A 17900-nucleotide genomic window follows, 5' to 3' on the forward strand; every position below is an offset into this window, starting at 1 on the left:
GCAAGAAAATAACTATTGCCCGTGGGTTGAAATTAATCTACAGTTACCGACTTTGTGCATTGTCATCAAAGAGCATCTCATTAAAATATATATATATCAGACTGGCAATAATATTGCACTTCAGGTATGAAAATTGACCACCTCTGTGGAAAGGGCAAATATCGTACAAACCTTAGGATTCAATTTCCAAACTACAGTAAAGTTTTCATCTTTATATAATGTAGCTTTTCAAAAATCAGTGTAGCTTCATTACATACGGTGTGCTAATCGAATGAAATAGTTCCTACTTGAGTATCACTTAATCTGTATCTCAACAATGTTATGCTTGAATTTCAGAAATGTGCATTTTTCACAGAAAATGTCTCATGTAACTTAAATTGCATAACTATTAGTATTACTGTATTCACTAGAGGGTTTTGACCACAAATGTAAACCCAACAAGCCAACCTAGTTAATGCATACACATACTTTAAGTAATCTGTATTATACTATACACATCTTGAAAAACAATGTTGATACTTTTCCAAAGGCTGGCATTGCAATGACCTTTTCAGACCCAAGCATTTATTTTTTGGAATTTTCAAAATATTTTTACATTTTTGATACTCAAAAAAATGCGTAAAAAACAAATGTCAGCAAGTCTTTTTTTTTTTCAATTTTTTTTTCTTTTTGTGGTGAAATAAATCACTTCAAGATTTTTCAGCCAAGATAATGCATCTTCACATACAATTTTTTTCAGAATTTTATTGCTGAATTTTATGTAATACATCAGTTTTCCCAGAGGCTGTTCTACTAGAAACCATCTTAACCCCCTCCCCCGAAAGTTCAACTTAAGTGCCATCCTCTGATGCAAGCCCCTAAAGTTCATATTCACCATAATTCTAACTCAAAACTTGCACAATCCTTTCAAGTCAGGGCTTAACTCCCTGAGGTCAAAAGAAAAAAATTCTACAGTGAAAGAAAGCAACCCACATATTTGTGGCACCAGGGTCTGAGAGCTATAAAAGTTTTGGAAAAATTATTTTATAAAATTTTACAAATGCAATCACATAAGGTCTCATTTGCTCGAATGTAACCAATAAGCTTATTGGTTGAATTTTTCAAGTTTTATAAAAACTTTTACAAAATCAATTCATTTACATGTTTCTGAAAGGACAAATTTCAGTAACTATAGGCACTGGAGGATTATGTAAAAAGTTGTTTCGTAATTTTTTTTGAAAAATTTGTTTAAGTGCAAACATGAATTTTTACTTTTTAAACTTTTTTTGGAAGTAGAAGTATATGTCTGTGTGAGTAATATGTACGGCTAACCAGAGCTGCCCTTATGGGTGTGTGACAGGTGGAGTCGCACCGGGCCACCCGGTTTGAGAGTTGACGGTTGCGGTAATAGAAGTGAAAAAAATATACATATATCGAAAATATTTTCTCGTTGATTTTGAATTTTTGATCAATTCTGGGACATTTTCTCTCATTGATTTCGAGTTTCCATCGATTCTGGAATTATTTCTCTTATTAATTCTGAATTTCCATCCGTTCTGGCTTTTTTTTCATTAATTCTGAATTTCCATCCGTTCTGGCTTTTTTTTTCATTAATTCTAAATTTCTATTCTGGGATTTTTTTTCTAAATTTTCATTGGTGAGTAGATACTGTATTTTTCAGCAGTCCTGTAGGTATTCTGTGATAATGGGTGCCGATTCCCCCCACCTTCACAAAATATATAAAATCGGGGCTAAGAAGCGTCGAAATTATTTTCGCACCGAACCTCGCGTCGTATAAGGGCGGCCCTGCTACTAACGGTTGCGAAGAAAAGGGCTTGGGTAAAGACCACACAGGCTAAAGATAACAATATTCTATTATATCTATGATACGGTCTTTGTCGAGACGGTACGGTTACCGACTGTATATAATTTTTATGCAATACAAACAATTAAGAATCTACGAAATCAAGATACTAATTAAAAAAGTCATTGATTTTTATTGTCTTATACCACGTAATGAACTTTATTTCTTTGTTACATCCGAAGTTGGCCATCACAAGGCTTAAATAGCATAATTATACAAGCACATTAATAAAATTTTCTTTTTTTTTCTATGAATCGTAAAGTTCCAAACTACACATGAATATGAAACGTACAAAATACTGCAGCTGGTACCAAGCGACGGAAACGTGTAGCTTCCGTGTGGTCCACTGGTGTATTTCTTTATTTACTTTATTTTTTTTACTTTAGAATCATGCATTGCTGATAGCATAATTTAAATAAGTACTCGTTATACGTAGATACTGATAACGTAGCAAGCACAAAAACGCTGATAACCCACCATTTTCAGAAAATTTCATTCCAATAGTCTCTAGATAATCTGAAGAAAAAGGGAAAGAAACAGAGTTGGTAGAATCCTGCTGGTGAAATATTTCCTGTGAGGAAATTATATTAAATATATATTTTTATACACATGCTCACTCAACATGTTATCAACATATAGAGTGATAGATAGATTCATCATCATTGTGGGATGTGACATAGCCATCATCAGAATGAATGAACCGTTGTACTTCAAGCTTTACTTTCTCTCCACCAATAAGAAGCTCAGCTCCTTTGTCAGTCGTGATCTTAACAGTTGTGTACTTGTGGTTTTTTGATTTCATTCCAGATAATGAATTAAAGCCTTCTTTACGCGTACCTTTGTTGCAAAACTCCATCTTTTTGGATTTCCGAAACATCCAGAATTTCTTAGGAAACGTATAGCTACGTCTGAGGCCTTTCTTCGATTTGACTTCTTCGTCCTCGCTCGTAGAAGCAGTCGTTTTCAAAATAGCGCTCGGTTCCAGAAAATTGTTGTCATTAATTTTCTGGCACTTATTTATTATATTAGGGGGCAGATTTAACTTCTTAGACGACGTGCTACCTGATTCAGACCGTACGCTACCTCTTGGTGTTTTCGGTATGACGTGGTGTGCTATTCTGATCTGTTTGCGCCAACTGTCTCCCTTTACGGTGCAAACCTCGCACATGCGTTGAAGGAGAGCCGAATTCTGGAAAATTTTGTTATCCATTGATTTTATGAACGAGAAGTTTGAATTCGCGTTTATTTCCAGCAACACGGGTTCGTTATCGACAAGTGTGCAACCGAGGATTATTATCTCTTTCCTAATATCTTCCAACTGTATGATATTCGTGAAAGGAAAAGGTACACTTGGTTTGTCCCCAAATACAATACGTACAAGAAGAGGCAGTTGCGCTATGCGTAACAAGTTTGAAATAAGAAATATATGATTCAGCGAATATGACTTTGGAGTAGCAATGCAGTAGAATCTTCCTCTGGTACTATACGGGAAGAAAATATGTTCACCTTGCTGCGTTATACATTTGAGATACATCATTATATCTGGGTGGATATTTCCATTACTGGAGAGAACCATACTTTGTCGATTTAGGTCCTCAAATGGTCCAATAGCTTTCAACACCTGCCCTTTGGGAACCTGTGTAGTGAATGAAAAAATAAATAGTAATCAAAATAATATATTTTTTGATTTATAAAACGAAGTAGTGTGCAATTTTCAGATGCTATGAAACAGTGAACAGTTGAACACACGGACTACAACTGCGATTCGTTAGGTAGATGCACTCATAAAGTTTGCGTCCGATTACTGAAGGAAGTGACGTAGGCAATAGCTTCATAGGCGGGGATCGACTTGGAAGTCTGGGGGGGGGCACGATGATGATGTCAATACATTAGATCAGTCGACTCCACCTTTGACGCTGGGCCCCCCCCCCCCTGTATCTCCGTCCATGAATAGCTTGTGTGTGTGTGTCACGTGAATTAGTCGATCAAAATGACAGGATCTGCAGTGGAGCAAACATTTTGCGTTCTGGAATCGTTTGTCACGGGAAGTTCTTTTCTGGATGTGTTAAGTCTTTGGTTGATACCTCAGTGGCAGGAAGACAATGGCAACTATTCTACAATCGGATTGAAAATGTCATAGCACAACAGCTACTGATTTCATTTTGCTCAATATTAAGAATTTAAGAATGCAAAACCCCTTTTCAGCTGTATATGCTGTCATTTTTGTCTGACTAGTCGCGGGACATACACACGCTATATCGCCCAAGTCCCTTCCTTCAGTAGCGGGACACAAACTTTATGTGCACATCTACCTAACCGATCGCAGTTGTGGTCCGCGTCTTCAAATGATTTGGAAACTATACTTGTTTATGAATCTCCTTTTATAATAATTCATTAATTTGTGACACAAACACTTATACAGTGAAACTTCCATAGGTGGACACCTCTATTCTACGGACAATTTCCTTTCGCTGCCAGTTTTTCTCGGAACGGCTCCATAGACATAATATAAAAATCACCCCTATTTCGCAGCATATATTCTTATATGTGGTCAGTGGCCATCCGTAAATACAGGGTGTTTCAAAAAAAATCATCCGATTTAAAAAAAATAACTATTCAGCTTTTAATCCGTTTTGATCGAATAATGTACAAGTGGAAAGAGGGAAATCTCGAGTTTCACGCAGTTGCCGACAGGTAGCGCTAACACTCTTCCTTCGGCCGCCACTTCGGTGTTTGTCAAGATGGCGACTGCACAATAGAAATCGTTTTGTGTGAGCGAAATGTGAGTTCGTAATAACTGTGCATCATGCTTTTCGTCGACAATACCCTAGTGTTGAACTTCCTACCGCTCAGAGCATTAGGCGATGGTATAAACAGTTCCGAGACACGGGTTGTCTGTGTAAAGGGAAATCTCCTGTCCGTCCCCGCATTTCAGACGATAATATGGAGCGCATCCGGCAGAGTTTCGCACGTAGTCCACAAAAATCCACTCGCAGTGGATGCAAATATGCTCGCAAAAGTTTAGGACGAATTTGACTACCGTATAGACATATGCCGTGCATCCCAAGGTGGACGTATTGAGCACCTTTAATTTGGTTTGTAAAAAACTTTATGATTAGTCATGTGTAATATAAAATTAATAATCTTAAGTGTCTATGTTCAATATTTTTCGTAATATACGTAATTCAAATCGGGTGATTCTTTGTGAAACACCCTGTATATAAAAGTTTAAAAAAAAAGTTTTTGTGCGTTTTTTTTCTTCCCAATGCATTAAGAGCTGGTAGTTCTCTTTATACATCAACATAAATAATTCGAATCAATCGGATTTTCTGTTCATGTTAGTGATACTATTAGGTTGGAAACATTTGTAAATAGGATGCAAAGTAGCTTCATGCTATACGGTTGCTGTTAGCTGATAAGACGGCTTGAAAATTTGCTCCGGGGGTGACAGGGCAAACCAGACAAATAACCTATGATCTTTCTTTAATAGGTAGAGGATGTGGAAGTTTTAAATGTTTGCGGATACTTTCTCCGCTTTTTTTTAGCGCGCAGAGATTCAGTAAAACAACAGTGAGGGAGTGAAAGAAATGTGAGGAAAGAACATGTACCGTACTTGCTGTAAAGAAAGAACAGATCCCGAATAACACAGATGAAGAAATTGATCGGATGATCTAGTATATTTTTCAAGTTCTGCGTAAAATACAGTGAAACCTTGATATACATAACGCTACCGAACCAAGAAAAAATATCTTTGTAGAGGAATTATCGTTATATATATATATATATATATATATCGAGAGGCAACATAATCATCACGTGTCATCAAATTTATGCTGGTGTTGGCAACTTTTCTAAATCAACGTTCTTAGAATCACCAAGAAATGCGCTTTTGAGTATTTATTCGCTGCAAAATATATCATTGTATCGAAAGAAGTTTAACATTACAGACTATACAGAGTAATAGGCAATTCCAAACAAGATTTGAAAAAAAAAAAAAAATACCGGTTAGAGGGATTTATCGTTATATCGAGTATTGTTGTAGCGAGGTTTCACTGTTTATGCATCTGTTTTGTGGGCATTATAAATAAATTCAGCGTAAGATTCTTTTGCGACATTGAAAACCGTTATTTTGACACGCTCCCTCTCTCTCTCCTCTGAAATGTGTTTTTCCTGTCATACAACCTATATTCGGCGGTCACCTCCGCAGACGGCCACTTTTTTGCGGAACGCCGAGTGGCCGTCTCAGAGGAGTTTCATTGTATACTCAAAAAGATATTAGGCTATACAGTTTACATCATTTTTCACTTTTTTTAAATCACTTTTCACAGTTTTGAAATTTTAGTGAATGAATAGACCGACCACTTTTGTGTCCAAACAAAAACCATTGGAAATCATCGTCTTAGGGGACATTCAAATATTACGTCAGCATCGATGGAGGAAATGGGTTTCCGATTTGCTGACTTTTGATGGGAAGGGGGGGGGGTGTTGAATGATGCGTACGTCATCAACCACCCTTCATAAAAAAAAGAAATATTCTTAATAGCATCTTACTCGGTGCGCCAAAAACGAGAAAAATCTTTCGCTAGTTTGTGGGCACCTGAACTAGCATTCTCCTTATTGAAAAGTCCCCTACAGAGTCACTTTAGTGATCTCTAAATGTTTCGTGGATCCAAGTGATCTAGAAATGTGTCCGGGCCGCTTGTGCTCTGGAACTGTGCCACGCATCACTCAAGTGATCCGTAATTATACCGCGGGTAACTTGAGTGATGCAGAACCGCACTGGGGGCCGCTTAAGTGCTCTAAAATAATGCCACATGTCACTCGAGGGATCTCTAAATGCGCCACGAATCGCTAAAGTTTACTGGAACGGTGTCGCGGGTCACCTAAGTGAACTGTGAATGTGCCACAGGCCTACTTGAGTGATTTGAAAATATGCCACGGGCCACTTAAATGCTCTCGGATTGTGCCACGGGTCATTTAAGCGATCTGTAAATGTGCCGCTTAGTTCATTTTTACAAAATTAAGTTTGGGGGGCAGGCCACATCAGATAACCCCCAGGGCCATATTTGGTCCGCAGGCCGGGGGTTTACCATATATGGTTTAGAGCATAGTTTCCCAACCGTTTTTCTCCGATCGCCCCCGAATGAAATCTAACCCATAGAATCCTATGCTATACCTGTAGCTGCTACCACCCCCTTTGGAACATTCCATCATCGCCCAGGGGGCGTTAACGCCCACATTGGGAATCACTGGCTTAGAGTGGGTCGCAATGAATTCTTAAAAAGAAATTTTGAGTTCTTAGCCTTTAAATAGCATTGAAATTAACAGAAATTGATTATAATAACATATAAAGGGTTTTTTTCGAAATTTTAATTAAAAAAATAAACTTTTGATCGTCTGGGGGCGCGCCCCCTATGCCCCCGCTTACGTCTCTGATCCTACCAATATTCGTTAGGAGGTGGGGGGGGGGCAGGGCGCTGACGCGAAATTTTGCTGACAAGAGGGAGAAGGGGGGTCAGAGTTTTGCTGACTTTTGTTGACAAGGGGGGGGAGGGGGTCGAAAATTGATGTGAATTCACTGACGTAATACTTGAATGGCCCCCTTATATATAGGACATCGTCAAGTGTCGCCAAAAAAGGTTTGCAAATGGGGGTGCCAGTTATTGCTAAAAATCGCCAATGGGGAGATAATAAAAGGCTACTGAAAATCGCAGGGGATTAAAATGTGTCACGAAAAAAAAGTTGAACAAATATAAAAGATATATTGACACATAAATCTATATTGCGAAATATATCAGATTTTTTCACATTCATTGTCATAATTATCATAGTTATACTTAATAAGTTATGAAAAATATATCTATTTCGATTTCATAAAGATTCAAGGTTTACAAACGCAAGTAAGGTTTCATTGAAGAAACGAGAAAGGGGAGGCATTTGTGTAAAAAAAAATGAGGGTAGCCAATTAATTGCGAATGATATGAAATCGTAACTATGAATAGGTTTTCTAGTTTCCTGTCTTTGCAATAAAAAACTGAAATTCCAACATCTAAAATTCGGTCATTTTAATAATTTTCATATTTTTTGATTTCATTCAAATTCACACTTACAACTGAGCGAACCAATCCATTGCTGGAAGTTTTCAAGCCAACGATAGCTTCTTGGACGAGAAACATGGGAACTTCTGCTCTGGAAACTTCTCCGATGCTGGAAAAAAATCCCGCTGTACGACCATCATCTGCAACCATAGCCAACCATCCTGTAATAATATAGGAAACGAGTATTGTAACTGATATAAATTATGACAATAAATAGGTATAATGACGTCGTAATCTGCATCACTTTGAGGGACAAGCATAGGATGATCCCCATAGAAATGTACAGGATAGTAATAGAAAAGTAGCTAAGCCACATTTTACTGGTGAACCGTTGGTCCTAGAGGTATACTTCCAATTAGAGAAAAGTATCCAAATAACGTATAGACATCGGATACGTCATTCATACGTCGTCAGTTTTAATTGCTCAACTCCTCAAGCCCGGAGGAGATTTAAATGAATTCCGTCTCGTAGGTCGGAGCAGATTTAAATGGAATCGCGGTTCCATGTTCAGTAAAAAAAATTATAATTTTAAAATAATCATTGAATTAATTTAAAATTTTCATGTTTATAAAAAATAACGTCTTGTCTATAATATTATACAGTATCATTTGTAATACCTAACAAAATTTATATCATATTTTCTTTGTAGTAAAACTGTTTTTTTTTCTCTTCTACCACTGCCAAAAATCGGATTTATAACTCTACCTAGTGGCCGTAACAAAGAACTACTAACTCAGTTACACGGGGCATTTTTGCTCAACGGGGCTAAAACATGCTGTTTACAATAATATCTCGGATAAGTGTTAAGCAGCAAACGTTCATCACTCACAGTGAAATATAATAAATGAAAATAATATGCAGAGTCCGTCTCAAAAGTTTAGATAACGCGCTTCTCTTATAACAACAAGAAAAATACGGCGAGTAAAATTAGCACTTTTTAATGGATAATACCTGAAGCATTTCTACATTTATATAAAAAAAATTTCTACGAAAGAACATTTAGAATATTTATAGTGTCGAAATACAAAAAAATGACTGTCCCAAAAGTTTACAGAAAATTCAAATTTACAAAAATTACAAGCTTTAATAACTAATAGCAGGATTGCAACTAGATGCTTTGTCAGCCGGGCAAGCACGTATTCTGGCGCCCCTTTGTAATGTTGAAGGGGACGTTAAAGGGTGAAATTTTTGCCCCCTCTGGTCTGGCTCCCATTGAGGAGTTAGAGCACCAACCTCTCGATGAGTATAAAAAACAAGCCTGCCGTTCGGAATCGGCAATAAATTGTAGGCCCCAGTCTAACTAGCCCACGTGTGCAGAAAATTACCGTGGTGCGAAAAAAATGATCATGATCATTTTTTGCGTTGAAGCCAATCTTCCAACGGTTTTGTTTACGCGTAAACTTGTACTGCGTTGCCTACCACAACCAGGTTTTGGCTTTTGGGACAAACGTTGTGTCAATACACGTCAGACACTTCATTTCGACCTGCTCAAAGCAATAGCAATGTCTTTTAGCTTTTCTTTTTACTTTCAAATGAAATACTAGAAGGATTTCATCGTACAAAATATGCGACGACTTCAGCAATTTTTTCTTAATGAAAACCAGTCCGATAGCTTTCCACTTTCAACTTCACGTCTCTGATACGCCATGTAGATGCAATCTCCGAAATTCGCATATAATCGGAAGTTTTTCTAAACTTTTAAGACAGCTACATTTCAAAATTTTTGAGTTTAAAAAATCCGAAACTTATTTTCCTTGACAATGACAGAAGTTTGAAGTAGGTTTTCGCATTCTGATCACAAGCAAAAAAAATGAAATCAAAATTTGAAACTGTGTCCATGGCGCAGTTAAAAATCTATAGTGTCTGAACATTTGAGACACGGACTGTAATAGTCATGATTGTACAAAGCCACATTATTCGTGTTTCGAATAATACCAAACATGCAGAGGCCGTGAAATAATGTAATGGATTAAAAAATTAAGATATGCAGTTGCCGCCGCGACGTAGTGAGTACGTATGACGGTGGCATACGATGATTTAATCGTTCCTACTGGGTACATAGGACAGATATGAGGGCCGAATATATATTTGAGACAAATAATCCGTGATTTTTTTTTAATGGTACAAGTGTTATAGCAGCCGAGAAAACAGCGGATTCCTTTGAAGTATACGCGTGCTCAAAAGCGTACAATGCTTGGAACAAATGCTTGAAGGATTTCGCATTCAAAAGCACATGAAAATTCCAAAGTTTTTTCTCATGCGTGAGCAGGTAAGTGACACATTTCGGGAATGAATGTCCTGAAACCATACATGTCTCTGGAAAATGTCTTGAACGAATGTCCTGTAAGACAGGCATCCACATCTTAAATATTTGAAAGTCTTGTCTTTTTTCTATGGGATCGTATTACTGCTGTTTGAGTTTGAAATTGCAACTTCGTTCGATTTTTCAAAAATGTTGAAAGAGTAGATGGAGATATGCCGTATTTAAATGCCACATTGTTTTTGTATACTCCAGCATCAACTTCGGATATTATCCAAGTTTTTCTGTAATCGAAAACTGTTTCCTTTTGAGGCCACTCATTTTGAAACAGATGAAATATGAAGCATTCCTAACGCGTAGCACTATCCTATACCGCAGATTTCATTTGTTTTTCATGCACCGTATTGGCTAAAATTTGTTTCCGCATCACCACAAGCCAAGAAGAAGACCAAGTCTTCTCCTCCAATAGTTCAGCAAGTTCAGCAATCTGAAACCGATTTTACGAGATCATTTTTGTAACCTTCTGCACTCTTTTGTTGTTTCATGTTTTTGAATTCATTATAACGGGTTTTTCATTTCCTAATATGGGACTTCGCAATACATTGTTCCTAGAAGAGTAGATAAACTTCTCCCAAGAATATTAAGAAGTCATGAACGAATAAGGCAAATAAATATATGTAAATTACAAAAACTCTTAATGCAATTTCGACACACTTTGGGTGTCGTCTTCAGAGGGAAAAAAATTTAATCACTAATCACGCTGACCGAGGATCCCACTTGGGTTGTATACCAAATCTTAACTCTCGATTTCTAAGCGAAAAAAAGTGCGCTGTTCACTTCAAACGTCGTGGTCAGGCGTTTTTATAATTTTTGTGTATTTATTTGACTTATTCTCTCGTTGGTGACTTCTTAATACATTGTTTCTATGTAAACTTATTTAAGGATTAGAAAATTTTTCGTGACAGCGAGATTTATATACGCTATAACGGTATTCGTTAAAACAAAATTTCCACTATTCAACTGTAGTTTGAGGTGGGGTTCCTATTTACAATGGCCTGGAAAACATTGGAAAAATCCCGCAGCTTTAATTGTAGCATTTTTTGACTCAAAAAACAAACAAAACGGTACCTTCAATTTCAAAAACATTTTTCGAAATACGTGAAGCCCATATGAGGAAAAAAAATAAATAGATTCATTTCTACATTTTTTAAACTTAGATTTGTTTCTCCCCATGAGCGTCCGAGGAAGCCGCCATGTTAGTTACCTTGAATACGGTTTGTATTCAAGGTATTACGGTTTTTATTTCCCTCAAACACTTCGCTGAATGAGGGAAATATCACGTGATCCAAAAAGCCTCACGAAGAGTCAAAATAAAAAATGAGAAAGTACTGTTATAAATAGAAAATTTTGGGAATTAAAATCTTATCCACACCGGTGTTTTTCTCCCGCAAAAATTTGTCTTGAGGATGTCTTATAAGCAGAAGTGTTTTATTGAATGCTCAAAACATATGTAGGAAACGATATCTTGAAAAACACCATCAAATACGGTAATTTTCTTTCAAATTTGGTTCAAAGATAACAACACGCGTGTCTAAAACACCATCAGTACTTTTCAGTGGCTAAATATATCGAAAGTGTAGAGGTCGGGTGCTATGAGTTACGCATACGACTGACTTCTCTTTTCGTTTATTATCTTCTCACAGCTTTACATAATTGTCTACAGAGCGTTCATCCGTAAAAGCAAAAGATTAAAGTGGTCAAAACGTACTGTTACTCAAATAACAGGAATAGCGTAAAAAAGCCTTCGATACTTTCTCCAGATGAGAAAGTCATATTACTTTAGAAACAACCGTACATGTTTCTAAAATTCTCACAATATTACTATTTCCATCAGTTGTGTGTCAATTGTGTCATTTAAAAATTACTCATTTGTGTGTACTTGTTAATTTTTTTAAGTAATAAAATAGAAATAGATCTAGCAAAGACAAATTCGTATAATTTTGCGAAATTAAGGTGAATAAAATATTAAAGCAATTTCGGATTTTACAGGAATTCGTAAAACCGAAAACGAACTAATGAGACGAAACAGTAGCAAATATTTGTGATATAGTAATACATATGAAAAGAAGAAATTGAATCTTTAAAGAAAGACTCGGCAATTCTACAACTTCAATACTGATGTATAGGTAGGTCAGTGAACTACAGAATGGCAATTACAGTTGTCGAAATGCTTAATTTGTTCTTTAACATTTTGTCATGCCGATAATGCAGTCAAGAAATAGCGATGAGAATAATTTCATGGAATAGAAAGAGGTAGAATTGGAATAGAAAAGGCATTGCCTTTTCAAACGAATTAGAAGATTTCCCTGCGGTATTTCCAAATGGATTATGGAAACGAACGCAAACAACAGTTTGGCCTGTTTTTCGCCTAGTTATTCTCTTTCAAAGGAATTTCTGATCAGTAAAACTCATCAGTGATTATAATAATTGATTGTTAGCATAGTTATTTGGAGCGGGTTAAAGAGGTTGAACAGCGAAAATTTGATTAGTATGATATAAAAGTTGAATGATGTTTTTTATACATCTGACTTTTTACTTGATTAGTTTTCGAAATTATAATAGGCTTGGTTTCGGAATTAGCGTGTGCATCACTTAATGCATTTTCTCGCGTGCGTAAAATGACCGTTGTGTGACAAAGATGATCAAATAATAAAATAAGTATATAGATATATCTCTGCTAATATCCAGTGTGTATCGTTATACGCACTGGATATTATAAATGTACAAGGTGCGATCAAAAAGATCCCTAACTGACAATGTAAGAGACTTTTAACTAAGGAAACTGCTGATTGAAGGCTTTCTGGCAGGTCTTTTTACAGGGGGTGCTCCATGCAACCCTTGTGCAGTCCTGAATTTTTCTCAAGTCCCGAATTTAGGACATTAAGCTATCCTTTCATTCTAGGGAATATCGGATAGGCACTAATGGCCAGATGCGAAGAATAGAAAGGATGGAGGAACAGTAATAACATTGTTTCTCTCAAGAAACTGCTGCTTTTTGAGGAAAGTATGCGATGGTGCATTTTCGTGATGAAGCATCCAGTTCTTTACAGCCCAAAGCTGTGGGAACTCTTTGCTTTCCCTTATCCCGTAGGCTAGTGGGTCTTCAACGTTTCAGATATTGCGGGACAAAAAAATATTTTTCTTTCCATAAAGCTCGAGGGCCAACTAGTCATATTGCGGTATCTAGAGTCAGAGGAGTACGTAGGAGCCGACCAAAAATTACGAAAAAAATTAATATTTCGGTGAAAAAATTGAAATATCGAAAGAAAATACCCTTTATATGCTATATTAACCAATTTCTGTTAATTTAAATGCTTTTTGAAGGGTGGTAATTCAAAAGTATCCTGGAAGAAAATTTTTGTGCCCCTCCAAAAGTCGATCCTGCGTACGCCCCTATCTAGAGTCACACAGTGGCGTCTTGACGGGTTGGCCATACGGCATCTATGGCTCTGAGCCAGACAGGAGGCTTTATATTATTGGAGAATTTTATTTATTTTGAGATTTAACACATGAACTAAATATGAATTTTCATTGAATTTGAATTTTTTTTTTCATGAAATATGAATTTTCATCAATTCTGAAGTTATTTTCTCATTTAATATAAATCTTAATTAATTCGGAAATATTTCTTTCACTCATTCTCGAAATGATTTTCATCAATTCTGGAAATATATGTCATTAAGAATTTTTGAAAAAATAAAAGTGCTGTTGATTTCTCTTTAGAACTTACAAGGAAAGGGTCTACAGGTGACGTCTTCAAAAAGTTTTGAAAAAATTGCCACTGATTCTATTCATTAAATATACCCAAAAATATAAAAGAATTCTTCGGAGTTATTATGGTCACTCAAAATAAATTGTAAATATTAGTATTTTGAACTCCATTAGAAGCCAAGAATGAATTTAATAATCCCGCAACCCTAGAGTCTTAGAGTCATTCAAACAACACATGATCGTGTACAAATAAAGAGGAAAGAAAAACGAGAGCTAGAGCGTGTGTGTGAGAGTGAAAAGTTTTTTTCATAGATATCGTCAGGGCGCGTGAGAGATGATGAGTAGCCAACTGTTGTCATTATTAATAATTTTTTTCGGCTTTAATAATTGCCGCTAGTTTTTTTGTTTTTATGTGTTTCTAGGTGAGATGAATGTACTTATACATTTTTTCACAGTTTTTAGAGGATGACACCTTGGGACCCTTTCCTTGTTAGTAGCATGATCCCACAAGATCATTATGAAATTTAATCTCCCCCCCCCCCCCCCCCCATCAGCGGCATGTCTCCTTTATTTTCTACTGGCTGTTACCCGCGGCTTCGCTAGCGTGGATTTGGTAATCTGAAAAGTCTTGGACATGATTACTTCCAATAACATTTGAATCCCTCATGACCTCCCTTGGGGGTTGCATTTCCAGAAATCCCATCTTGGCGGGTCTCTATGTTATAAACTGAAGAGCCAAAAAAAACTGGTACAGGCATGCGTATGCAAATAGAGATATGGAACCAATCAGAGTACGGCGCTGCGGTTGGCAACGCCTATATAACACAACAAGTGTCTGGAATAGTTGTTAGATCGGTTACTGCTGCCACAATGGCAGGTTATCGAGATTTAAGTGAGTTTGAACGTGGTGTTATAGTCGGCGCACGAGAGATGTGACATAGCATCTCCGAGGTGGCGATGAAATTTGGATTTTCACGTACGACCATTTCACGAGTGTACCGTGAATATCGGGAATCCGGTAAAAAATTAAATCTACGACATCGCTGCTGCCGGAAAAAGATCATGCAAGAACGGGACCAACGACGACTGACGAGAATCATTAAACGTGACGGACGTGCAATCCTTCCGCAAATTGCTGCAGATTTCAATGCTGGGCCATCAACAAGTGTCAGCGTGCGAACCATTCAACGAAACATCATCGATATGGGCTTTCGGAGCCGAAGGCCCACTCGTGTACCCTTGATGACTGCACGACACAAAGTTTTACGCCTCGCTTGGGCCCGACAACACCGACATTGGACTGTTGAGGACTGGAAACACGTTGCCTGGTCTGACGAGTCTCGGTTCCAATTGCTTCGAGCTGATAAACGTGTACGGGTATGGAAACAACCTCATGAATCCATGGACCCTACATGTCAAAAGGGGACTGTTGAAGCTGGTGGAGGCTCTGTGATGGTATGGGGCGTATGCAGTTGGCGTGATATGGGACCCCTGATACGTCTAGATACGACTCTGACAGATGACAGGTACGTAAGCATCCTGTCTGATCACCTGCACCCATTCATGTCCATTGTGCATTCCGACGGACTTGGACAATTTCAGCAGGACAATGCGACAACCCACACATCCAGAATTGCTACAAAGTGGCTCCAGGAACACTCTTCTGACTTTAGACACTTCCGCTGGCCACCTAAATCCCCAGACATGAACATTGTGAACATATCTGGGATGCCTTGCAACGTGCTGTTCAGAAGAGATCTCCACCCCCCTCTTACTCCTACGGATTTATGGACAACCCTGCAGGATTCATGGTGTCAATTACCTCCAGCACTACTTCAGACATTAGTCGAGTCCATGCCACGTCGTGTTGCGGCACTTCTGCGTGCTCGCGGGGGCCCTACACGATATTAGGCAGGTGGACCAGTTTTTTTGGCGCTTCAGTGTAAAATATAATACTGACCGAATTTCATATTTATAGCTTCAGCGATTTCGGCACAGTAATGATTGCCCCATATAAACTTTGAGCCCCCCTCATGACCGAATTTCGAAAACTCCTTCTTAGGGAGTCTTTGTCATGAAATCATGAAACAAAAGTACTAACCAAATTTCACATTTGTAGCTTCAGAGGTTTCGGCTTTACGTCATGAAATAAAACTACTGACCAACTTTCATAAATAATGATCTCCAGTGGTTTCGGTTCGGTGATGATGAATCAGTCAGTCAATTAGTCAGGACATGTTATTTTATATGTATAGATGAAGAGTTTGCTAATTTCTTGATCGCACGTTGTACGTGTCTTTAGGTAAATATTGCGATGAATCCGACGTACAATTCAATATGTGTAAGACCAACTAGGCATTTACACAAATTGCAAGACCAAAATAATTTAATCAAAATACCAGGGAGGTGGTTGATGTTAAGTGGGTGAAATTTTATTTTTACAAATATCTGATCCCATCAAAAATGTCAAAATATATTGTCTTCTGTTATTTTTCTGAAAATAAATCCAGGTCATCTCTAGAAAGATAATCGTGTGATTTTGATGTCCTTACAGAACTTAGCGTTTCTTATAATGAGTTCAACCGCACATTCTTACCATTATTCTATTGTTTTTTTTTTATTTGATCAATACTCTATAAATGTATAAAAGATTGAATGGTGGATTGAGTTCTTGAACGATTTATTCCCTGTAATATTAACGTAAAAAAAACATATCGCGGCTACAAAAACCATCTTTTCTTTTTATCGATTCTATAATTCGATCGCCGCGAGGGTAAAAAATCTTACGCGGATTAAAACTAGAATCAGCGGATCCTTCTTTTAGTGTACCGGATGATGATGACGCATAATCATAAACTCACTCAGTCGAAACTCTGATGCGACCTACAAAACAAAAATCACCGAAAAATGAACCGAAAGCAGAGATCTATACTCTCTTCTTCTTGTGTTTAACTTCTTAGAACTGTTGTCTTACGAGAGTATTAGACGGAACCTCGAGAATATACGAACTTTTTGATGAGAGCTATAACTTGTGTGATGGTTGAACGAACGCGAGACAACCCGTAGTGTTTTGACGGCCGAACCACCTTGACCGAGAATACTTTGTTTGTTTGTTTGTCAAGTTTTATTGCTATATATTGGGTGCATAAGTAACAGGGCGTATAGCATTTTACTGGCGAATCGTTGATCCTAAAAGCGTACTTCCAATTACAAAAAGTATCCAAATAACGTGTAGAAACGTCATTCACGTTCCAAAGAGTTGTACAGTTATTGAAATAAAAGATATTTACTTTTTATATACGGACACCCTGCGCCCCCAAAAAACCCAATTAAAAAGTTGTTGCCCCGTCTTTCCTGATGCCAAAAAAAGAAATTCCACGATTCTAAGTGCAATATTCGCTGAGATATCTGAATTCGAAAAACGGAGAAAAGTTAGGAAAAAACAGCATTAAATAGGGGTAAACCATTTTACCAGCATCTAATGGTGTTTTCCCCCAACTTTCCTTCGTTTTTCAAATTCGAATATCTCAGCGAATATTGCAGCACTTAGAAACGTGGAATTTTCTTTGTTGGCATCAGAGGAGAGACAACAACTTCCTAACTGGGTTTTGGGGAACACGGGGACGACATAAAAAGTTAACATTTTTATTTTAATAACTACACAACCCCTTGCAACATGGATGACATATCTGAGTACCACACGTTATTTGGAAACTTTTTCTTATTAAAAGCATACCTATAGGATCAACGGTTCGCCAGTAACCATGCCATTCTCCCCCGGTTTGCTATGCACCCTCTATAATCGTAACACTAAAGAGATGATAAGTTGAAACACTATCATAACTACTCTATATGGTATATGACAAGAAAATGAAATACGGGAATCGTGTATATTCGAATTTTATATCCAGGCACAGTTTTGAACACA

The 17900-nt window shown here is 37.4% G+C and overlaps 1 protein-coding gene across 1 annotated transcript in view; it reads right to left on the reverse strand.

Moving 5' to 3' along the window:
• Positions 1–1977: 1977 nt before the first annotated feature.
• The window catches only part of LOC149085038 (uncharacterized), a 28110-nt gene continuing 12187 nt past the window's right edge, over positions 1978–17900 (reverse strand). The window contains exons 2-3 of the mRNA XM_089232800.1: positions 7954–8102; positions 1978–3479 (exon numbers count right to left, since the gene is read on the reverse strand). Coding sequence (XP_089088926.1) covers positions 2472–3479; positions 7954–8102 — 1157 coding nt within the window. The 3' untranslated portion in view covers positions 1978–2471. The remainder of the gene's footprint in view (positions 3480–7953; positions 8103–17900) is intronic.

This window comes from Pholcus phalangioides, unplaced genomic scaffold (assembly GCF_987345545.1).
Source record: "Pholcus phalangioides strain wild (caught in Gottingen) unplaced genomic scaffold, Ppha-v1.0 ptg000007l_1, whole genome shotgun sequence".
NCBI classification, from domain to species: Eukaryota; Metazoa; Arthropoda; class Arachnida; order Araneae; family Pholcidae; genus Pholcus; species Pholcus phalangioides.